General features: G+C 48.8%; 1 protein-coding gene across 1 annotated transcript in view; it reads left to right on the forward strand.

The window, feature by feature from the left end:
* The first annotated feature begins 374 nt into the window (after positions 1-374).
* LOC146333992 (voltage-dependent calcium channel beta subunit-associated regulatory protein-like) overlaps positions 375-23,741 on the forward strand; it is a 29,313-nt gene continuing 5,946 nt past the window's right edge. The window contains exons 1-7 of the mRNA XM_084825048.1: positions 375-425; positions 10,264-10,409; positions 11,061-11,122; positions 13,414-13,579; positions 14,862-15,036; positions 21,221-21,358; positions 22,541-22,742. Of these exons, the coding sequence (XP_084681174.1) occupies positions 375-425; positions 10,264-10,409; positions 11,061-11,122; positions 13,414-13,579; positions 14,862-15,036; positions 21,221-21,358; positions 22,541-22,742 (940 nt within the window). The remainder of the gene's footprint in view (positions 426-10,263; positions 10,410-11,060; positions 11,123-13,413; positions 13,580-14,861; positions 15,037-21,220; positions 21,359-22,540; positions 22,743-23,741) is intronic.

Consider the following 23,741-nt stretch of genomic DNA (forward strand, 5'->3'; position numbering starts at 1 on the left):
AACCCAGCTAGGAAGCGAAAAGCACCCTTCCAGGCTCGGAGCCAAGGATGCTGTGAGCAAAACCGGCCATAATCTTTTTTTTCTTTTTTTTCTTGGCCGAACATGTGAGCTTGAAGGAAGATGGAGAACTGGAGATAGGAAAGCTGGAGAGAGGCAGACAGAAGAAGAAAGAAAAAAAGATTGAAGGAAAAGGCTACTGGGATACCTCCTTCCACATCGCCTTTTCTGTCGGATTTGATATATGTATATAGTTTTTTAACTCTTTATTTCACCCCCACTCTTATTTTTTAATCCAATTTTTATTTATATTCTTATTCTTATTATTTATTAGTGTGCCTGTCTTCTAGAAGGACATTCCGACTTGGCAACGGACAATGAGCGATGAATTGAGTTCATGGCAGAATACAACGACCAAAGGTGTGACGGTGAGTGTGCGAGGTGTGGAGGCAGAAGGGGGGGGCTGCAAGGTTGGGGGAATGGGGTGCTATTTGATGGGAGCCCCCCCCCTTCCCCAAACCCTTCCTTCCTCCTCTTTCTCTTCCCACTCTGCTTTTCTTTTTTGGGTCCACTTTGGAGAGGTGGAGTAAAAATCATAAGGAGGCGTGCGTCAATAACTAAAACAGCCTTCCTCAACCTGTGCCCATAGCCGGCTGGGGGATTATGGGAGTGGTAGTCCAACACAGGTTGGGGAAGTCTGGGGGTGTTATGATGGGAGGGGGGTGTGTTCTCTGCACGTTGATACAAAATAAGTCTAAAAACTCCTGTGCTGAGGACTAGCTGGTTGCTGAGCCCTAAATAAATGATGCTAGGCTTGCAGGGCGGGTCAAAGACTTTTCTGCCGGCCACTGATGGCTGGAAGACTGTGACTCAGCTTCTTTCCACTCCTGCCGGCTTCCGAAACTTCTCCAGTATGCAACCTCGAGCTGGGCTTTGTAGCCTGGAGAGGTAGAAATCCAACAGGTTCCAGGGTTGGCATTTCTGTTCTGCAAAAAGCCTCATTGGTTGAATTCCTGGCTCTTGGGCTTCTCATTAGACAGTCTGTGTTGGGGGACGAGGTTATATGGGCATATTTATTAGCTTAATCCTTTATATAGCACCCACAATGTGCATGAACCCCCTTCAATGTATATGTGGGTGGGTCTCTGCCCCACGGAGCTTACAAGTCTAAAATTTGTCACAGCTGAGACACTGGAGGCCAAAAACTGCCAGGACATTTCAGCTCAAGGGGCAGCGAGGCAGAAAGGGAGCCATTGCTGGTAACCCTGCTCCAGAGAATTGCTCGTTTTTTACACCCTAGAACAGGCAGCCAAGTTTTGAGTTTAGTTGGGACCACTCAGAATTCTTCATCTAATCCAGGTTTCCCCACAACCTGGGCCCCTCCAGATCAGGTGGCAGGTGGTGGTAGTTGGGGGGACTTCACCTCCCATCATCCCTGACCACTGACCGGTGCTGATGGGAGTTGTAGTTCCAAGCATCTGACGGGACCCAAGTTGAGGAAGCTGATCTAAGTGAACACCTTACAACTCCGGCACACATAAATGTCCTGCTTCATGTTTGGCTGTTGCGTGTTGGTTCTATCATGGGCCTTCTTGCCACATGATTCAGAACCTAAGAAGAGCCCTGCTGGATCAGACCAAGGTCCATCTACTCCAGCATTCTGTTCACACAGTGGCCAACCGGCTGCCCACGGGAAACCCACAAGTAGAGCATGAGCACAACAGCACCCTCCCACCCATGTTCCCCAGCAACTAGTGTACAAAGACTCACTGCCTCTGGTACTGGAGGTAGCACAGAGCCATGAGGACTAGTAGCCATTGATAGCCTTCTTCTCCATGGATCTGTCTTTTAAATCTATCCAGGTTGGTGGCCATCACTACATCTTGTGGAAGTGAGTTCCATAGTTGAACTCTGCGCTATGTGAAGAAGTCCTTCCTTTGATCTGTCCTGAATCTCATAGAATAGTAGGGTTGGAAGGTGCCTACAAGGCCATCAAGTCCAACCCCCTGCTCAAGGCAGGAATCCAAGTCAGAGCATCCCTGGCAGGTGGCTGTCCAGCCTCGTCTTAAAGGCCTCCAGCGTGGTAGAACCCACCACCTCCCTAGGTCATCGGTTCCATTGTCATGTCGCTCTAACAGTCAGGAAGATTTTCCTGATGTTCAGCCAGAATCTGGCTTCCTGCAGCTTGAGCCCATTATTCCGTGTCCTGCACTCTGGGATGATCGAGAAGAGATCCTGGCCTTCCTCTCTGGGTCCACCTTTCAAGGACTTGAAGAGCGCTATCCTGTCTCCCCTCAGCCTTCTCTTCCCAAGGTGAAACATGCCCAGTTCTTCCAGTCTCTCCTCGGAGGGCTTTGGTTCCAGTCCCCTGATCATCTTTGCTGCCCTCTTCCAAACCCTCTCCAGTTTGTCTGCATCCTTCTTAAAGCGTGGTGCCCAGAACTGGACACGGTACTCCAGATGAGGCCTAACCAGTGCTGAGCAGAGGGGAGCTAGTACTTCCCGGGATTTGGAAGCTATGCCAAATTAATGCAGCCCAAAAGAGCATTTGCCTTTTTTGCAGCCACATCACATTGTTGGCTCATATTCAGCTTGTGATCTACAACAATTCCAAGATCCTTCTCACTTCAAGGGATGACCCCATTGGGTTCAGGTATGATGAGAAGTGGAGAAAAATCTCTCCCTCTCCATTTTCTCCACATCAGGCATCATTTTGTACACCTCTATCATGTCTCTCCTTAATTGCCTTTTCTCTCAGCTAAACAGTCTCTGACATGTAACCTTCCCTCGTAGGGAAGTTGCTCCAGCCCTTTGATCATTTTAGTTGCCCTTCTCTGCACTTTTTCCAGCTCTTGTTGTTGTTCAGTCGTTCCGTCGTGTCCGACTCTTCGTGACCCCATGGACCATAGCACGCCAGGCCTTCCTGTCCTGCGCTCTGTCCCGGAGCGTGCTCAAGTCCATATTCATTGCATCGGTGATGCTATCCAGCCATCTCATCCTCTGCCGCCCCCTTCTCCTTTTGCCTTCAGTCTTTCCCAGCATCAGGGCCTTTTCCAGAGAGTTTTCTGTTCGCATTAGGTGGCCAAAATATTTGAGCTTCAGCTTCAGCATCTGTCCTTCCAATGAGCACTCAGAGTTGATTTCCTTTAGGATTGACTGATTGGACCTCCTTGCAGTCCAGGGGACTCGTAAGAGTCTTCACCAGCACCACAGTTCGAAGGCATGGATTCCTCGGCACTCAGCCTTCCTTATAGTCCAGCTCTCACAGCCATACGTTGCTACTGGGAAAACCATAGCTTTGATTAGACGGACCTTTGTCGGCAAGGTGATGTCTCTGCTTCTGACTATGCTGTCCAGGTTTGCCATGGCTTTCCTCCCAAGGAGCAAGCGTCTTTTAATTTCATGGCTACAGTCACCGTCTGCGGTGATCTTGGAGCCCAAGAAAATAAGATCTGTCACTGCTTCCATTTCTTCCCCTTCCATATGCCGGGAAGTGATGGGGCCAGATGCCATGATCTTAGTTTTTTTAATGTTGAGTTTCAAACCAGCTTTTGCACTCTCCTCTTTCACCCTCAACAAGAGGCTCTTTAGATCCTCTTCGCTTTCTGCCATTAGGGTGGTATCGTCTGCATATCAGAGGTTGTTGATATTTCTCCCGGCAATCTTAATTCTGACCTGTGATTCATCCAACCGGCGTTTCTCATGATGTACTCTGCATATAAGTTAAATAAGCAGGGCGACAATATGCAGCCTTGTCGTACTACTTTCCCAATTTGGAACCAATCGGTTGTTCCATGTCTGGTTTTTACTGTTGCTTCTTGACCCTCGTACGGGTTTCTCAGGAGACAGGTAAGGTGGTCTGGTACTCCCATCACCTTAAGAATTTGCCAGAGTTTGTTGTGATCCACACAATCAAAGGCTTTAGCGTAGTCAATGAAGCAGAAATAAACGTTTTTCTGGAATTCTCTTGCTTTCTCCATGATGCAGCAAATGTTGGCGAATTGATCTCGAGTTCCTCTGCCTCTTCAAACCCCAGCTTGTACTTCCGGTAGTTCTCGGTTCGCATACTGCTGAAGCCTAGCTTGTAGGATTTTGAGCATCACCTTGCTGGAATGTGAAGTGAGCGCAATTGTGCGGTAGTTTGAAAACTCTTTGGCGTTGCCCTTCTTTGGAATTGGAATGTAAACTGACCTTTTCCAGTCTTGCAGCCACTGTTGAGTGTTCCAGATTTGTTGGCATATTGAGTGCAGCACTTTAACAGCATCATCTTTTAGGATTTTAAATAGCTCAGCTGGAAGACTGTCATCTCCGCTAGCTTTGTTGTTACTAATGCTTCCTAAGGCCCACTTGACTTCACTCTCGAGGATGTCCGGCTCAAGTTCAGTGACCGCACTATCATGGCTATCAGGGACATTCAGATCTTTCCTGGATAGTTCTTCTGTGTATTCTTCCCACCTCTTCTTAATCTCATCTGCTTCTGTTAGGTCCCTGCCTTCTTTGTCCTTTATCATGCCTGTCTTTGCACAAAATGTTCCCTTGAGATCTCCGATTTTCTTGAAGAGATCTCTAGTCTTTCCCATTCTGTTGTTTTCCTCGATTTCTTTGCATTGTTCATTGAAGAAGGCCTTCTTGTCTCTCCTGGCTATTCTCTGGAACTCTGCATTCAGTTGCATATATCTTCCCCTTTCTCCCTTGCTTTTCGCTTCCCTTCTTTCCTCAGCTACTTTTAAAGCCTCATCAGACAGCCACTTGGCTTTCTTGCATTTCTTTTTCTTTGGGATGGATTGAGTTGCTGCCTCCTGAACAATGTTACGGACCTCCGTCCATAGTTCCTCAGGCACTCTGTCTATCAGGTCTAATCCCTGAAATCTATTCCTCACCTCCACTGTATATTCATAAGGGATATGATTTAGGTCATACCTGAACGGTTTAGTGGTTTTCCCTACGTTCTTCAATTTAAGCCGAAATTTTGCAAGAAGCAGCTCATGATCTGAGCCACAGTCAGCTCCAGGTCTTGTTTTGACTGACTGTATAGAGCTTCTCCATCTTTGGCTGCAAAGGACATGATCAATCTGATTTCGATATTGGCCATTTGGTGATGTCCATGTGTAGAGTCGCCTCTTGTGCTGTTGGAAAAGAGTGTTTGCTATGATCAGCGTGTTCTCTTGGCAAAACTCAATTAGCCTTTGTCCTGCTTCATTTTGTACACCAAGGCCATGCTTGCCTGTTATCCCAATGATTTCTTGACTTCCTACTTTAGCATTCCAATCCCCTATGATGACGAGGACATCTTTTTTTGGTGTTAGTTCTAGAAGGTGTTGTAGGTCTTCATAGAACTGATCAACCTCAGCTTCTTCGGCATCAGTGGTTGGGGCATAGACTTGAATTACTGTGATGTGGAATGGTTTGCCTTGGATTCGTACTGAGATCATTCTATCGTTTTTGAGATTGTACCCCAGTACTGCTTTTCCCACCCTTTTGTTGACTATGAGTGCTACTCCATTTCTTCTAAGGGATTCTTGCCCGCAGTAGTAGATATAGAATCATAGAATTATAGAATAGTAGGGATGGAAGGGGCCTACAAGGCCATCGAGTCCAACCTCCTCAAGGCAGGAATCCAAGTCAGAGCATCCCTGACAAATGGCTGTCCAGCCTCGTCTTGAAGGCCTCCAGTGTGGGAGAGCCCACCACCTCCCCAGGTAATTGGTTCCATTGTCGTATTGCTCTTACAGTCAGGAAGTTTTTCCTGATGTTCAGCCGGAATCTGGCTTCCTGTCACTGGAGCCCATTATTCCGTGTCCTGCACTCTGGGATGATCAAGAAGAGATCCTGGCCTTCTTCTCTGTGACAACCTTTCAAGTACTTGAAGAGTGCTATCATATCTCCCCTCAGTCTTCTCTTCTCAAGGCTAAACATGCCCAGTTCTTTCAGTCTCTCTTCATAGGGCTTTGTTTCGAGTCCCCTGATCATCTTTGTTGCCCTCCTCTGAACCCTCTCCAGTTTGTCTGCATCCTTCTTAAAGTGTGGTGCCCAGAACTGGACACAGTACTCCAGATGAGGCCTAACCAGTGCTGAGTAGAGGGGAACTAGGACTTCCCGGGATTTGGAAGTGATGCTTCTATGAAATATGATGAAATATAATACCATCATTATATGATGGTCACCTGAATTAAATTTGCCCATGCCTGTCCATTTTAGTTCACTGATTCCTAAGATGTCGATGTTCAGTCTTGCCATCTCATGTTTGACCACCTCCAGCTTACCTTGATTCATTGATCTGACATTCCAGGTTCCTAAACAATATTGCTCTTTACAGTATCGGATTTTCTTTTCACCACCAGACACATCCACAGCTGAGTGTCCTTTCGGCTTTGGCCCAGCCGCTTCGCGCTTTCGGGAGCTACTTGGAAATACCCTCTGCTCTTCCCCAGTAGTATATTGGACACCTTCCAACCTGAGGGGCTCATCTTCCGGCGTCATATCTTTTAGCCTTGTGATATGTTCCATGGGGTTTTCTTGGCAGGAATACTGGAGTGGGTTGCCATTTCCTTCTCCAGTGGACCACATTTTGTCAAAACTCTTCGCCATGACCTTTCCGTCTTGGGTGGCCCTGCACGGCATAGCTTATGGCTGCACTGAGTTACGCAAGCCCCTTCGCCACAGCATGGCAGTGATCCATGAAGGGGAAAAAATACCCTAACCCACCCCAAACGCCTGCCTGAACAGCCAGGTTTTTAAAGCCCAGCAGAAGCTCATCAAATAGGGGGCATGGCAGAGTTCCCTAGGCATGGAGTTCCACAGAGTGGGGGCCACCACAGAGAAGGCCCTCTCCCTCGTCCTCACCAGCCTAGCTGTCCTGGCTGATGGGACAGAGAGGAGGCCATCCGAGGCTGATCTTATTGAGCGGCCTATCTGATGTAGCTGGAGGCATTCCTTGAGATGGGCTGGGCCGGAGCCATATAGGGCTTTAAAGGTCAAAAACAACACCTTGAATTTGGCCCAGAAAACAACTGGTAACCAGTGCAGCTCCTTCAGCACTGGAGTGATGTGATCTCGCCAGCGGCTGCCTTTAATCAGGCAAGCCGCCGCATTCTGCACCAGCTGCAGCTTCCGAACCGTCTTCAAGGGTAACCCCACTTACAGCGCATTACAGTAGTCTAAACGAGAGGAGACCAGGGCATGTACTACCAATGGGAGCAGATGGTCGGGAAGGCAGGGGCGCAGCCGCCGTATCAGATGGAGTTGATACAGCGCTGTCCGGCTCACAGCTGACACCTGAGCCTCCATGGACAGCTGGGAGTCCAAAATGACCCCCAGGCTGCGGACCTGGTCTTTCAAGGGTAGCCGTACCCCATTCAACACCAGGTCAACATCCCCCAGCCTCCTCTTGTCTTCCACCAAAAGTACCTCGGTCTTGTCAGGGTTCAGCTTCAGCTTATTCCTCCCCATCCAGCCACTCACTGTCTCCAGACATTCGGACAGGGATTCTAAGGCCAACCTTGGTGAAGATTTGAATGAGAGGTAGAGCTGTGTGTCATCCGCATACTGATGACACCGCACCCCAAACCTCCTGATGATAGCCCCCAGCGGCTTCACATAGATGTTAAATAGCATCGGGGAGAGGCTGGAACCCTGTGGCACCCCACAAGTGAGCAGCCACGGGTCCGAAACCTCCTCTCCCACTGCTACCCTCTGGTACCTGCCGGAGAGGAAGGACCGAAACCACCACAATACGGTGTCTCCAATGCCGAACCCCTCCTGGCGGTCCAGGAGAATACCGTGGTCAACAGTATCAAAAGCCGCTGAGAGGTCGAGGAGAACAAAGAAGGAGCATTCACCCCTACCCAGAGCCCTCCTCATATCATCCACCAAAGCGACCAAGGCAGTTTCTGTCTCATGCCCAGGCCTGAAGCCCGACTGAAATGGATCTAGATAATCGGCTTCTTCCAAGTGTGCCTTCAACTGCATCGCCACCACCCGCTCAGTCACCTTGCCCCAAATGGCAGCTTCAAGACTGGGCAAAAGTTGTTCAGAACTTGGGGATCCAAGGAGGACTTTTTCAAAAGTGGTCTGATCACTGCCTCCTTGAGGACTGATGGCATCACTCCCTCCACAAGGGAGGTGTTCCCCACCACCCTGATCCCCTCACCCAGCCTCTCTCTGCAGCCCATAATGAGCCAAAATGGGCAAGGATCAAGTAAGCAGGTGGTCGGCCTTACAGATGAAAGCACCTTGTCCACTTCATCAGGAGGAAGAAGCTGGAACCGATCCCACAAAACCGGTTTGCCACAGACCGCCTCTTGCTCACTAACTGTATCCACAGCACACGGAGTAACACTCCTAATCTGATCAGATAAAGGCACAATCCTAGGCATGTTCAGACATGGGGGTTGGGCTCGAAGGCCTTGTAGGCCCCTTCCAACCCTACTATTCTATGAAAAGGGTCCTACAATTCCCAGCACGCCCCAGCCAGCATGGACAGAGAGAAGGCCATCCGAGGCTGATCTTGTTAAGCGGCCTGTCTGGTGTTGCTGGAGGCGCTCCTTAAGATAGGCTGGGCCGGAACCATATAGGGTTTTAAAGGTCAAAACCAACACCTTGAATTTGGCCCGGAAAACAACTGGTAACCAGTGCAACTCCTTCAGCACTGGAGTGATGTGATCTTGCCGGCGGCTGCCTTTAATCAGGCGAGCCGCCGCGTTCTGCACCAGCTGCAGCATCCGAACCGTCTTCAAGGGTAACCCCCCATGGAGCGCATTACAGTAGTCTAGATGAGAGGAGACCAGGGCATGTACTACCGATGGGAGCAGATGGTCAGGAAGGAAGGGGCGCAGCCGCCGTATCAGATGGAGTCTTCCCTCTGCGTGCTCTAAAACAAGTGTGTTAAACTTCTTTTAGCTAAATTTATTTTTGGAGATGGTCTTGGGGGATGCATTCCAGTGGTGGGAGGAGCCAACAGGAAAAGGAGCAGGGGCCCAAAATACAAAAAATACCAAAAATACCACCCCATTTTAGATTGAAGGTTTTCCCGCCAGTACGTAAGCCGGAGGTGGGGAAACCCAGGCCAAATTCAACGATCTGGACCTCTGAGGTTCCCAAAATCGCCATGTCTTGTTTCCTCCCAGCCGCAGGTCTTCTGGTGTTTTCCTGGCTCTTGGACCATTTTTTCCTCCCAATTCTAAAACATTTAAATGCCTCTCCTGAGGCTTAGTGGCTGGCAGCTTTCAGCTAAACTATGCAGGCATTTTGACCACTCCCCTCTGCCTTTGCCCACCACTGGAACACAGCCCCCAAGAGCGTCTTCAGAAATGGAATTTGGCCCCCCGGGTGGAGACAATTTCCCCACCCTTTCAGAGAGGCATTCCAACCTTTTAAAAACTGCACAGAGGCCTGAAAGCTGCCGAGTGATGGGTGGCTTGCTGTACGAGCCATCTGGGGAACTCCCAAAGGCAGGATCTGGCCCCCATGTGGGCCTGCTTTGGCATGTGGGCTTGGAGGTTCAACACCTCAGCTCTAAAAAGGAAATTTTGGGGGTGTGGAAGACTGAGGCATCTCCACAGCATTTTCCTGGGACACTGTCATCGGGCAACTAGAGATCACTTTTCTGGGCCTTCCAGCTGCAAAGAAAATAGCAAATGTGTGACCACAAAATCTCACAGGGCTGTGTGTGTGGAGAGGAGTGCATAGGGGATAAACCAAAGTGAAATCCATTCTCCGGAATAAGTGAATCTCGGTTCCATTTGCTCCAGCTGAGGAAGTCTGTTCGCTTTGGCATTTGGGGGGGGGGGGAGTGCAGAATTTGTCATTGCTACGTTTCGGGGAATTTTTCTCCTGCCTTCAAGCCAGGTTTAAAGCATTATGCCACTGAAGTGTTTTGAGGTTTAATTCTGGTCAGATTAAAATGGTGCGTCAACCACCTCTGCAGATGTAGGAGACAGGTCCACACAACTCACATGTGTGAAAGAACATCAGGAGAGTCCCACTGGGACAGACCAAAAGTCCCCGCAGTGGCCAACTGGGAAGCCTGCAAGCAAGAGACAAAGCTGATCCGTCCCCTCCAATTATCGCTTCACAGCCTTTTATGCAGTCATGGAATGCTTGCAAGCATTCCAGCTGCTCAGGGTAAACGGTCACCTGTGGTGTTCTGAAAAACAGCTTGTTTTTTATGGCAGGAATTCTTTTTTTGAAAGTTGATTTCGGTGTCCTTTCCTCTTTCTCCTCTTCTCCCCCTGCCCCACCCCACCCCTCACATGTTCCACCCTGAAGACAGTGCCCAGTGAGGTCAACACCCAGGATGGGTATGTGCTGCTGTTGGTGCTTCTTTCCATCTTTATTGGGGGCACCCTGGTGCTTCTCTTTGGCATCCTGATCATCTGCCGGCGCTGCTGCGAGACGGATCGTCGGCACTCCAGGTAACAGAGGAATGCACGGATATGAGATGTGAGGCGGCTGGGGAAAGGTGGAGTAGGGGAAGTCACTTGGCCGTTTTCCGGTGCTTGTGTGTGTTTTCCTCCCATTCTACGTGGTTGAAATGCCTTTCTTAAATTCCTGGCAGGTAGAGCTTTAAGTTAAAATATGCAGATATTGAATTACTCCCTTGACCTGAAAGGAGTTGAACCCTCTTGCTTTACCAAGTGGGTCTTTTTAACTGCAGTGGGCACATAACCTTGTTCTCAGTGCTTGCGCACCTCAAACACATCCACCAGTCCTGTCCGGTGGCCCTTCAGCTCAGCCTTGGGCCACAGCCAAAACCCAACTCAGCAGTGTCAGACTAGTACCTGGAAGAGCTGGGTTCAAATCCCCATTTGGCTGCGAGGCTCCCTGGGCAAATGTGAGCCAATTACCACCTCTTGGCTGAGCCCGCCTTGCAGGGTTGTTGTGAGGGCGGGGTAGTCGAACACCTCCAAGGCCGTGGCTGGGGAAGCTTGGCTTGGGCCTGTGTCATGACTTGTGACTCGTGCTTGGAGATATTTGGAAGAAGGTGGGTTGGTTTGTTCTTTCGTCATGGTTGTTGTGCTCTTCCCCGATCCCATCCGGGTTTGTTTTGCTCTTGCTGTCTTCAGAGCCAACGATGACCCAGAAAAAACTAACACCACCTACCTGGACAATTCCCAGCCAGTGCAAGGTCAGTTCTCCCCGGCCCTGGTCCCTTTGAACAGTAGCCCTCCATCTCTTTTGGATAAACCTGGCGGTAAGGACTTGGTTGCTAGGGATGGGTTGCCGTGGAAACCATCCCCCCCTTCCCCTCTGTATCCTGCTGTGCCTCGCCTACCCACCACCTCTCCCAGTGATGTGGCATGGCTGGTTCCTCCTCCCAAAGTACCCATTGGTGGGTACAACTGGATTGGGAGGAGGCAAATTTCGGGACCCCTCAACTGTTTCTGGAAAGATGGGGGCTCCCTTCCGTGTCTGGCCTGCGAGACAAAAAGTTGATGCCAATGCCTACAATGGGGGGAAAGCGGGGGCTGTTTTGGATAGCTGCAGCTCTTCCGGAGAAAGAGGCGAATGGGAGCTGCAACCACATGTTGCAGTAGCCTGCTCAACATCCCAACTGGCCAGCCATGCCCTCTGCTAAAATACTCCATTCTGTCCCCTCTTCCTCCCGTCTCTCTGTTCCACCCCACAAAAAAGTTGGTCAGCATTGCACGGGCCATCGAAACGTGTAGGTCTCACAGGAATATCGGAAGCTGCCTTATACAGACTCAGACCCTGGGTCCACCTAGCCCAGTATTTTCAGCACTGACTGGCAGCAGCAGCTCTCCAGGGATTGAGGCAGGATTCTTTCCTAGCCCTGCCAGGAGTTGAACCTGCTCCCTTCCACATGTGAAGCAGGGGCTCTACCACTGAGCTATAGCCCCTCCCTCATTGGGCTGTTTTGGCATGTGTGGCATTTTTGGCCCCACTCAGGGTTTTTTTCACCCTGAAGCAGGGGTCGGCAACTTGTAGGCCAAAATATCTGGAGGACCACAGCTCCCGTTAGCCCTAGCTAGCGTAGCCAATAGTGAGGGATGATGGGAGTTGTAGGCCAAAATATCTGGAGGACTCCATGTTGCTGTTTGAGAGACAGTAAAAGAGAGAGAGAGAGAGAGAGCGAGCGCACAATACAACAATGGAACCCATGACCTGGGGAGGCGGTGGGCTCCCCCACACTGGAGGCGTTCAAGACGAGGCTGGACAGCCATCTGTCCGGGATGCTCTGACTTGGACTGCTGCACTGAGCAGGGGGTTGGACTCGATGGCCTTGTAGGGCCCTTCCAACCCTGCTATTCTGTGATTCTATGATTCTATGTAAGTTGGCTTTAAAAGGAAATTAAACACAATCATGGACAATGACTGGTCTGTGGAACCTCCATGTTCAGAGACAGGCTATCTCTGAGTTCCAGCAGCTGGGGAGCAACATCAGAAGATGGCTTTTGCTTCCATCCCCTTGCTTGTGGGTTTCTCATTGGGGGCGTCTGGTTTGCCACCATGGGAAACGGACATTGCCCTAGAGAAGCCCTTTGGACTTGTCTTCTGTCAGATGGTTGCAAAATATCTTTAAAAAACAAAAAACACAGGGTCCTAATCATTCTTTGATTAACGAACTTTAAGGGGCTGGTAGATAAGGGTGAGGAAACGCTCCTTTATCATGTGCTTGTTGCCGCTAGAGTCATACCTGCAACATTGGAAAACCAATCAAAGCCCCATAATTAAAGAGTGGAATATTAAGTGATGGGGTTTTGCACTTCTAAATACATTAACCTGGATTATTCACGCTGGTCAGGGAAGGAGGTCTTGTGCCACGTTTGGACCACAATGGAAGTGTTTTCAACAATTCCGGAAAAGTTCCCTGCTTGGCTATGCTGTTGCTGCTGTTTATGTTCCTACTCCACCCTGAAGCCCTTCAGTAGTGTGGGAATACAACTCCCAGCATGCCGCAGCCAGCATGCTGGGAGTTGTAGTCCCACACCACTGGAGGGCTTCAGGTCAGAGAAGGCTGCTGTACATCTCTTTTTCAGTTGGAAAATTTGATTTTTCAAGCTGAGTAAAATGTGCAGCTCCCACCCCCACCCAAACCCAACAGGAGCAGGTCATTAAAAGCAGCTCCCAGATCTTTGACTGCCTTCTTAGAACTTGGGCGAATAGTTGTGGTTCTGTATGGGCCCAATCCAGTAAAGGAACAAGTATGTGTCCTTTGTCAGAAGCTGTGGGCCAAAAAAGAAACCCTAGGAAGCTCCTAGCTGCTTTAGACTAGGTTGGAGTATGTGTCCCACTGGCCCAGTATCACTTGTTCTGGGGGTGTTGAACCTCTTTTGCCCCGAAGGCCACATTCTGCCACTGAGCCACGATCCTTCTCCAGTTGTAAAAGTGGGGATGGACTCATTTTAGAGCCAACCCAGGCTTGTAACCTGCCCCCCATGTGTTTGCCTGCCCTAGAGATCACCATCAAGGTGGATGACCCCAACAGGATGTCAAACTCCAGTTACCGGGACGTGGAGAGCAAGTGGTTCCTGTCCTTGGGTAGCACCACAGGACGGCGGCTCTCCTTCAACGAGGCAGCCCTCTTTGAGCAGAGCAAGAAGACCCAGGAGAAGGGCAGGAGGTTGGTCCTGGGTTCGAGCATGGGCTGGTGTGTTATAATCGAGCATGGCAGTTAGAGAGCAGGGGTGTTGAACCTCTTCTGGCTAGGTTCAAGAATTCAGTTTTGGAGAAGCTCTCTGGGGCCTCCTCATTCCTGTGGATTCAGACAGAAGTTTTTCCAGCCCTGCTGCTAAGCCACAGCCCTTCCATGCCAACTAGGGATGATGGGAGTTGTACTCCAAAACATCCAAAGGGACACAATTTGGGAGAAGCTGATCTAAGCCAGGCAGCAGGAGGACTGCAGGTTTTGCTCTAAAATAGCATTCAACAGCCAGTTGCCCTCCAGATGTTTTGGACTTCAACTCCCATCAGCCACAGCCAGCATGGCCAGTGGCCAGGGAGGATGGGAGTTGTAGGCTGAAATGCCTGGAGGGAGCTGGGTTGGACAAAGCTGCACTCAACATTGTTGGGGCAGTTGCTCTCTCTGCCTAACCTACCTTGCTGGGTTGTTGTGAGGATAAAGGGGTCATTCCCATTACCCACTCCCTGATCCTTCAAACTGGAGATGATGGGGATCGAACTGGGGACCTCCTGCAGGCAAAACAGGGCCTCCACTACTGAGCTATTGTCTTTCACCTCAAAATCAAGTATCCAGAACCATGGGGACTGTTACCTTAAAGGGATGGTTTGAATAAGAATGTAGGGAGCTGCCGTATATCAAGTCAGGCCATTGGTCCATTTACCTCAGGATGATCTTCTGGCCTTCCAGAATGGGGGGGGGGGGCATTGACTCCATCCAGCCCAGCTGGCATGGCCAATGTCGGGAATTCTGGGAGTTGTAGTCCAAAACACCTGTAGGGTTTACTCTGCCTGGAAGGAGTACGAAGAGGCTTTGCCCGTCTCCTGATCTGTTTTCAACCAGACATGCCAGGGATCAAACTTTCTGTGGTCAAAGCAGGGGCTCTACCCACTGGGTACGGGCCCACGAGATGCCACCATGAGCTTTGAATTCTTGTAAGAACGGGGAGACCCTGAAACGATGCTCCGGCATCTGTGACCAGCCCGAAAGGGGGCAAAGCCAGAGGGGGCAGAAGCCAGTGGTGCCCCTTCTAGGACGAGGGCCTGTTGCCTAGTGGGTAGAGCACCTGCTTTGGGTGCAGAGGGTCTTGGGTTTGATCCCCAGCATCTCCACCTGGGGACAGGAAAGACGTCCGTGTGAGACCCTGGAGGGACCTGATCTCAGGCATCTCATGAAGCTCTTTTCACTGCTGATGCATCGATTGTCTTCTGTTCTTCCCTGGAAGGTACACTCTGACCGAAGGAGACTTCCACTACCTGAAAAACGCCCGCCTCAGGCACCTGCCTCTGCCACCTTCTGCCGCCCTCAAAATTGTCACCATCCATGAGTGCAAATCCAACGAGAACAGCATAGCCATGACGCCCCGGCACCCCTCCACCAAACCCAGCCTCGCCATCTTTGTGAGTCCTCAACCCACCCACCCTTCTCCAACCTGGGGCCATGACTCCCGTTCTCCTAGCTGGTCTCTCTCAGAGCTTTGGCCCTTCCTCTGACAATCAAAGTTCCAGTCCTCGTTGTTCCAATTTGACTCGGAAGCTAACTTAACACCAGGACAGGAGATTTGTTCATCAAGTTCCGTTCTGTGTCCTCTGGCTGGTAGCTTCTGAGACAGCTTAGCCTATCGAGGGGCACAGAAGGAAGAATTTAGGCAGTTGCACCTTCTCCTGCTCCCATCTAGACTTAGATTTGTATGCCCCATGCAGGAGAGGTTTACCTATTTTTACTTGGGCTGCTCTTTAAAACACTGCATTTTGCAGCCTGCCCAAATCTGGTGCTCTGCAGATGTGTCAGACTGCAACTATATGGATTACGTATGTATGTATGTATGTATGTATGTATGTATGTATTTCATTTCTATACCGCCCAATAGCCGAAGCTCTCTGGGCAGTTCACAAAAATTAATAATATTCGTAATACCTAAACGCTTTTCCTTAAGGAGGCCCGTCCGAATATGCAAGCTTTTGAGTCTGGCAGGAGACTGTAGTCTTTTCCAAGAGTTCTGCAAAACAGGAAAGTGTTCGCTTTTCATATTAAGCATAGCTGTTTACAAATATTTGTGTCTTCCTTTTAAATTGCTAAGCAAACTTCCAAAGCACGGTGAATATCTGTAGTATAACCATGACAATATAACAATTAAAAATTAAACATGCATTGCAGTGGGTCTGAAATAATTTGCCATTTATTCGGATGAGTATGATCTTTTTATTATCAAAATATTCCAGTGTTTGTGTTTTGCAGATGTCTGTAGTCAGAATGAAGAGTGTTGTTAAGCACAAATGCTAGCATATTTTATTGTAGTATGCACTGTCATTAATAATGATTATTATGGATAAAATATGCTTATGCAATATGCAGCATTTTATTTATTATTTATTTATTGCATTTATATCCCGCCTTTTTTCCTCCAAGGAACTCAAGGCGGCGTACATAATCCTCTTCCTCCATTTTATCCTCACAACAACCACCCTGTGAGGTGGGTTGGGCTGAGAGTTTGTGACTGGCCCAGAGTTACCCAGTGAGCTTCCATGGCTGAGTGGGGACTCGAACTCGGATCTCCCAACTCCCAGTCCGACATTCTCACCACTACACCACACTGGAGGGCTTCAGGTCAGAGAAGGCTGCTATAAATCTCTTTTTCCATTGGAAAATTTCATTTCTCAAGCCGATTAAAATATGCAACCCCCCCCCCAAACCGAAACCTAACGGGAACAGTTCCTTAAAAGCAACTCCCAGATTTTGAATCTTCTGCAAGTCTTTTGTCTGTGAGATGCAAACGCTTGCATACTGAGATGTAATTATAGCCCCATTATATGTCTGCACAATTGATGATAACTTCTGCAAGCTTTTTGTGTTTCACAGAACTCTTCGCTGTGGCTTCTGTGACACTCCAAAGCTTGCAACAGCCTCAGTTCCTGCATGTGCCCTGAAGTAGTCACCCAAGGCCTTGCTCCAAGTGCCCCCACATACTTGTGAGCAGGCCTTTTCTGTGGTGGCCCCCCAATTGTGGATTGCCCACCCTAGAGAGGTCTGCCTGGTGCCTACTTTGTTAATTTTTTAGTACCACACAAAGATCCTTTTATTCTCCCAGCCCTTTAAAAATAAAATTAACTGCGGCTTGTTTTGCTTTTATTTTTGATGATATGTTTAAAGCTGCCTTTTAAACACTCTCCTCTTCCATGTTTTAGCTGCTTGCTTTTAAAATTATTTATCAATATTGCTCTTGCCAGTTTAAAAAAAAAACTTTGTTATATATTTTAATCACTTCATTGTATTTGTTTTTCTGATGTATGTCTCCTTGAGAGCTTCAGCTATGGGGCAATTCATAAACTGAATTAAGGCACAGCGCTATGCATGTTTCAACATGACCGTTCCTGCCTGCAGGGGTACAATCTAAAAGTACACACCACAAAAGGAAGAAGGGATGAGGGGGGAAGAGGAACAAAATTAAGGGTGCAATCCTATGCATGTTTAGACAGAAAAAAGTCCTACAACGCTGGCTGAGGAATGGTGATTGTTGTAGGACTTTTTTTTAGGAGTAGTAAATGCCCCGGGCATTTAGACATTCGTTACGGCCCAAGTATTGTGAGCTGCTTTTCCAGTGTTCATTCTAGTCAGGTATGGGGGGAGAGATTTTATGCACTGTGGAGAAACACTTCTCATATTGCTTTTAGATTATGTTTTTTGTGGAGTTTATTTATATTGTGCCTATCACAGTTTATATTAATTTGAGTTTTTCCCCCCTGTTTATATTAATTATGGATTTCTGTATTTGTGTGTGTCAGTGGCTGTGAGTCTGCTTTTTGCGATGGGAAAGAACTCATACATTTACAGGGTTTACAGGCTCCAATAAATCAAATAGCCTAGGCAGAGGCACACTGCTTTGTTCAAGAGAAAGTTCCAACGCTAGAATCCATGCAGAGTCAGAGTTCCAGTCCAGCAATCAATCGATCAATCAATCAATCAATCAGTGTTGTTGTTCAGTCGTTACCTCGTGTCCGACTCTTCGTGACCCCATGGACCAGAGCACGCCAGGCCTTCCTGTCCTGCGCTCTCTCCCAGAGCGTGCTCAAGTCCATATTCATTGCATCGGTGATGCTATCTAGCCATCTCATCCTCTGCCGTCCCCTTCTCCTTTTGCCTTCAGTCTTTCCCAGCATCAGGGTCTTTTCCAGGGAGTTTTCTCTTTGCAGTAGGTGGCCAAAATATTCGAGCTTCAGCTTCAGTCTCTGTCCTTCCAATGAGCACTCAGGGTTGATTTCCTTTAGGACTGACTGATCTGACCTCCTTGCAGTCCAGGGGACTCGTAAGAGTCTTCTCCAGCACCACAGTTCGAAAGCATCAATTCTTCGGCGCTCAGCCTTCCTTAGAGTCCAGCTCTCACAGCCATACGTTGTTACTGGGAAAACCATAGCTTTGATTATGTGGACCTTTGTTGGCAAGGTGATGTCTCTGCTTCTTACCATGCTGTCCAGGTTTGCCATAGCTTTCCTCCCAAGGAGCAAGCGTCTTTTAATTTCATGGCTGCAGTCACCGTCTGCGGTGATCTTGGAGCCCAAGAAAATAAAATCTGTCACTGCTTCCATTTCTTCCCCTTCTATATGCCAGGAAGTGAGGGGGCCACATGCCATGATCTTAGTTTTTTTAATGTTGAGTTTCAAACCAGCTTTTGCACCCTCCTCTTTCACCCTCAACAAGAGGCTCTTTAGATCCTCTTCGCTTTCTGCCATTAGGGTGGTATCGTCTGCATATCGGAGGTTGTTGATAATTCTCCCGGCAACCTTAATTCTGACCTGTGATTCATCCAACCCGGCGTTTCTCATGATGTACTCTGCATATAAGATAAATAAGCAGGGCGACAATATGCAGCCTTGTCGTACTCCTTTCCCAATTTTGAACCAGTCGGTTGTTCCCTGTCCGGTTCTTACTGTTGCTTCTTGGCCCTCGTACAGTTTTCTCAGGAGACAGGTAAGGTGGTCTGGTACCCCCATCTCTTTAAGAATTTGCCAGAGTTTGTTGTGATCCACACAATCAAAGGCTTTAGCGTAGTCAATGAAGCAGAAATAGATGCTTTTCTGGAATTCTCTTGCTTTCTCCATGATCCAGCGAATGTTGGCGATTTGATCTCTAGTTCCTCTGCCTCTTCGGAACCCAGCTTGTACTTCTGGTAGTTCTCGGTTCACATACTGCTGAAGCCTAGCTTGCAGGATTTTGAGCATCACCTTGCTGGCATGTGAAATGAGTGCAATTGTGCAGTAGTTTGAACACTCTGGCGTTGCCCTTCTTTGGAATTGGAATGTAAACTGACCTTTTCCAGTCTTGTGGCCACTGTTGAGTGTTCCAAATTTGTTGGCATATTGAGTGCAGCACTTTAACAGCATCATCTTTTAGGATCTTAAATAGCTCAGCTGGAATACTATCATATCCGCTAGCTTTGTTGTTAGTAATGCCTCCTAAGGCCCACTTGACTTCACTCTCGAGGATGTCCGGCTCAAGTTCAGTGACCGCACTATCATGGCTATCAGGGACATTCAGATCTTTCCTGGATAGTTCTTCTGTGTATTCTTCCCACCTCTTCTTAATCTCATCTCCTTCTGTTAGGTCCCTGCCTTCTTTGTCCTTTATCATGCCCGTCTTTGCACAAAACGTTCCCTTGAGATCTCCAATTTTCTTGAAGAGATCTCTAGTCTTTCCCATTCTGTTGTTTTCCTCGATTTCTTTGCATTGTTCATTTAAGAAGGCCTTCTTGTCTCTCCTTGCTATTCTCTGGAACTCTGCATTCAGTTGGGTATATCTTCCCCTTTATCCCTTGCTTTTTGCTTCCCTTCTTTCCTCAGCTCCTTGTAAAGCCTCATCAGACAGCCACTTGGCTTTCTTGCATTTCTTTTTCTTTGGGATGGATTGAGTTGCTGCCTCCTGAACAGTGTTACGGACCTCCGTCCATAGTTCCTCAGGCGCTCTGTCTATCAGGTCTAATCCCTGAAATCTATTCCTCACTTCCACTGTATATTCATCAGGGATATGATTTAGATCATACCTGAACGGTTTAGTGGTTTTCCCTACGTTCTTCAATTTAAGCTGAAATTTTGCAAGAAGCAGCTCATGATCTGAGCCACAGTCAGCTTCAGGTCTTGTTTTGACTGACTGTATGGAGCTTCTCCATCTTTGGCTGCAAAGGACATAATCAATCTGATTTCGATATTGACCATCTGGTGATGTCCATGTGTAGTCGCCTCTTGTGCTGTTGGAGAAGAGTGTTTGCTATGATCAGCGTGTTCTCTTGGCAAAACTCTATTAGCTTTTGTCCTGCTTCATTTTGTACACCAAGGCCATGCCTGCCTGTTATCCCGGTGATTTCTTGACTTCCTACTTTAGCATTCCAATGCCCTATGATGAAGAGGACATCTTTTTTTGGTGTTAGTTCTAGAAGGTGTTGTAGGTCTTCATAGAACCCATCAACCTCAGCTTCTTTGGCATCAGTGGTTGGGGCATAGACTTGAATTACTGTGATGTGGAATGGTTTGCCTTGGATTCGTACTGAGATCATTCTATTGTTTTTAAGATTGTACCCCAGTACTGCTTTTCCCACCCTTTTGTTGACTATGAGTGCTACTCCATTTCTTCTAAGGGATTCTTGCCCACAATAGTAGATATGATGGTCACCTGAATTAAATTCGCCCATGCCTGTCCATTTTAGTTCGCTGATTCCCAAGATGTCGATGTTCAATCTTGCCATCTCAGGTTTGACCACCTCCAACTTACCTTGATTCATTGATCTGACATTCCAGGTTCCTCAACAATATTGTTCTTTACAGCATCGGATTTTCTTTTCACCACCAGACACATCCACAGCTGAGTGTCCTTTTGGCTTGGCCCAGCCGCTTCGCTCTTTCGGGAGCTACTTGGAAATACCCTCTGCTCTTCCCCAGTAGTATACTGGACACCTTCCGACCTGAGGGGCTCATCTTCCGGCGTCATCTCTTTTAGCCTTGGGATACGTTCCACGGGGTTTTCTTGGCAGGAATCCTGGAGTGGGTTGCCATTTCCTTCTCCAGTGGACCACGTTTTGTCAGAACTCTCCGCCATGACCTGTCCGTCTTGGGTGGCCCTGCACGGCATAGCTTATGGCTTCACTGAGTCACGCAAGCCCCTTCGTCGCAACAAGGCAGTGGTCTATGAAGGTGTGTGTGTGTATGTATGTATATATGTGTGTGTGTGTGTGTGTGTGTGTTTATTTATTTCCAGTCACTACAACAAAACTCCCAAACTCTGCATGTCTCACGACTGGACTGGGTTCTAAATCATCCAGCTGTATCTCAGAGTCAGGATCTGGCTCTACAGCGCTGCTTGAGCTAGGCCTGACATAGGCCATGCCCACCAGAGTGCTGATTTTGTGAATGGGCAAGCCCCCTGTGGCAGCCATTTAATAATAATAATAATAATAATAATAATAATAATAATAATAATAGCAACAAACATTAGACTCAGACTCACTGTTGGGCGAGATGTGGCAATCTGTTCTCTGGCCTTCCCAAGCACCCAATTTGGTCTTCTTTTCTCACTCTCCACATCATCTGTTTTCCGCAGCCCCACGGAGGCACTTTGCCTGAGACTGTGCTAATCAGCCACGCCATGTGCCCCAGCTCAGCTTTGCCTGGAAACACCTTTAACTCCACCATCAAGGCCGGCCCCACTGTCTCCTCGGACTCCAGTGAGGGCACCTCGGTAGGTGAATCCAGCCAGAGGTGTCACAATCTGTTTTGAAGCGCAGTGCTCGCTGTACAGGCCACATCCTGAAAGGTCGCCCCCCAGGAGAGCCCCCAAATTGTAGGCAACTGTTTGGCTCCATATCCACAAACCAGTTCTCGCAGTTATTATCTCCACCAGGAGCGGGTCTTTGGTAAAGCGTATGGGTCTGAATTGCCCCCTCAGGACCAAGCCGCCCCAAAATACTGTTCAGTACAGGGAATAATATATTCTTACCAAGAAAATACACCCTTCTCCTTATGCACACAGCTGCTGTGAGGATTGCAGCGAAGGTCAGAGGGATTCTGATGGGGCGGGGGCAGATGACATCAGTGTCCCGGCTAATAAAAAAGTCCAGGGCTTCAACTGTGAGCCCTGGTTCCGCTACACCACTGAATCCAGGCCAGGGCTAATGGCTCCTGAGAGGCCGCCCTCTCTCGCAAACGTGACGTGCAAAATGTCCTCCAAGTTAACAGCCCCTTGCCTGCCATGTTGTAGGTGGGCGGGCCCCTTTCCTTCCCTGGCCCTGAGGAGGGGTTTGGTGGGCCGCATTTGCGTCTCCTTGCGGCTGGCCAGCGTGTCCTTTCGGCTGCCAGGAGAAGCTTCTGGGGCCGTGTGGTTGCCCTTTCCGATGAGTGTTTGGCCCCAGGAGGTGGGGGAGATCGGTGGTGCTTCCCATGTCATCACAAAGAGACCTTTTGGGGGTCCCCTGTTGCACCCACCGGGCTCCTTGCCCTTCTTGATTTTTATTTTATCTGTTAAGACTTTTAAAAAATATATTCTTTTAAGTGGGAGGCTGGCATGCAGTAAGGTGAATTTCTGCCCCTCCAGTGACACCTTTGTTTGGGTTCAAAAGAGTGGTTTTATTGCATTTTGGAGCTTGGGCTCCGCCTTGCGCTCAGTTCTTGGGCCCACCGTGGCAGTCATTTTATAAATGGGCAAGCCCCACCCCATGGCAGCCATTTTGTGAGAGCACCCATGGCCCCCTCTCCAAATTCCAAAAGTGCCCACCAACCCCCTAAAACCTGGGGATCATATTTTATGTCCGTGGGGCCCATGAAGTGGCTGCGTGTGTCTTGGAGGGGTACCGCTTGGCTGCCCTGGTGTCAGATGGATCCACCGTGTGGCGCATGTCTAATCCTCCCTCATTCCTTCCCTCAGTCTGACAGTGCAGCCAGGAGCCCCAAGGGAGCCGGAGCGAATGATGCAGTCACCGGAGAAGCCCCGCCAGCCCAGGGCACCGTCCTCCATTTCTTCACCCGCTTGCGTCATCACACCAGCTTGGAGGGCTCCAGCCCCTACTTCAAGATCAAAAAATGGACACTAGAGACAAGCCGACGGGCCTGTAGCCTGGATACGCGTGGTGGGTAACCATGCAGGGTGGACAGCCCACCCACAGATTGGGTCCCCCGAATGGTCAAAGTTCAGGAAGTGCCTTATAACCAGGGCAGACGTATTTCTCTGTCTAGACCAATATTGGGGTGGTGTGCATCCGTGTTAGCTTTTCTCACCACTTTGCCTTCTGTGAAATGGGCATTTTTGTTATGCTTTGTGGGAGCAAACATCTCATTTGGGGGCACAGGCTGCCTTGTGTACTCCATTTCTTGGCCAAGTTTGCCTTCTCTGAAATGGGTGTTGGAGCAGAACACCAGGGGCTCAGAAGAGCAGTTTTGTTGTGTTTCGCTGCTCCGATCCCACCTCTGCCATGTACTTGATCCTCGGGTAAATTACTTTCCTTTGAGCCTCACTGGTTTGCCTACTGGGAAATGGCTGTTTTGGGACAGGCTGCCAGGCCCGACTTTCTGTTACACACTGGCAACCGGACACAGAACGCAAAATACAGTGAAACCCTTTATTGCAACAGATCAGTTTCCAGAGCTCACAGCACATCTTGCAGCATTTATAGGCCCCATTAAAACAAAAAGCCGAGGCGGAGGCTATTGGCACACTGCTTTGTTGAAGAGAAAGTTCCAAGGCTAGAATCCACACAGTCAGAGTTCCAGTCCAGCAATACATATATATTCCCAGTCACATTAACAAAACTCCCGATCTCTACCTTTTCCATTACTGGGCCGGGTTCTAAATCATCCAGCTGTATCTCAGATCAGACTCTGGCTCAACAGTGCTGCTTGGGTTAGGCCTGATGCAGGCCATGCCCAGCAGAGCACTAATTTTGTGCATGGGCAAGCCCCCTGTGGTGGCCATTGCAGGGGGGGGGGGACATTTTCAAAATGCCAAATGGTCCTACTGACCTCAAAAGCCTGGTAGACACTACTCCAGCTAGTGACAGTCGATGGCAGAGGAAAGGGACTTTCCAATTACCTTGATCCTTGTAGACGTCGATGCCCAAGAACTGAACTTG

The sequence above is a fragment of the Heloderma suspectum genome, chromosome W (assembly GCF_057233095.1).
Source record: "Heloderma suspectum isolate Gila_16-S chromosome W, 16-S_ref, whole genome shotgun sequence".
NCBI classification, from domain to species: domain Eukaryota; kingdom Metazoa; phylum Chordata; class Lepidosauria; order Squamata; family Helodermatidae; genus Heloderma; species Heloderma suspectum.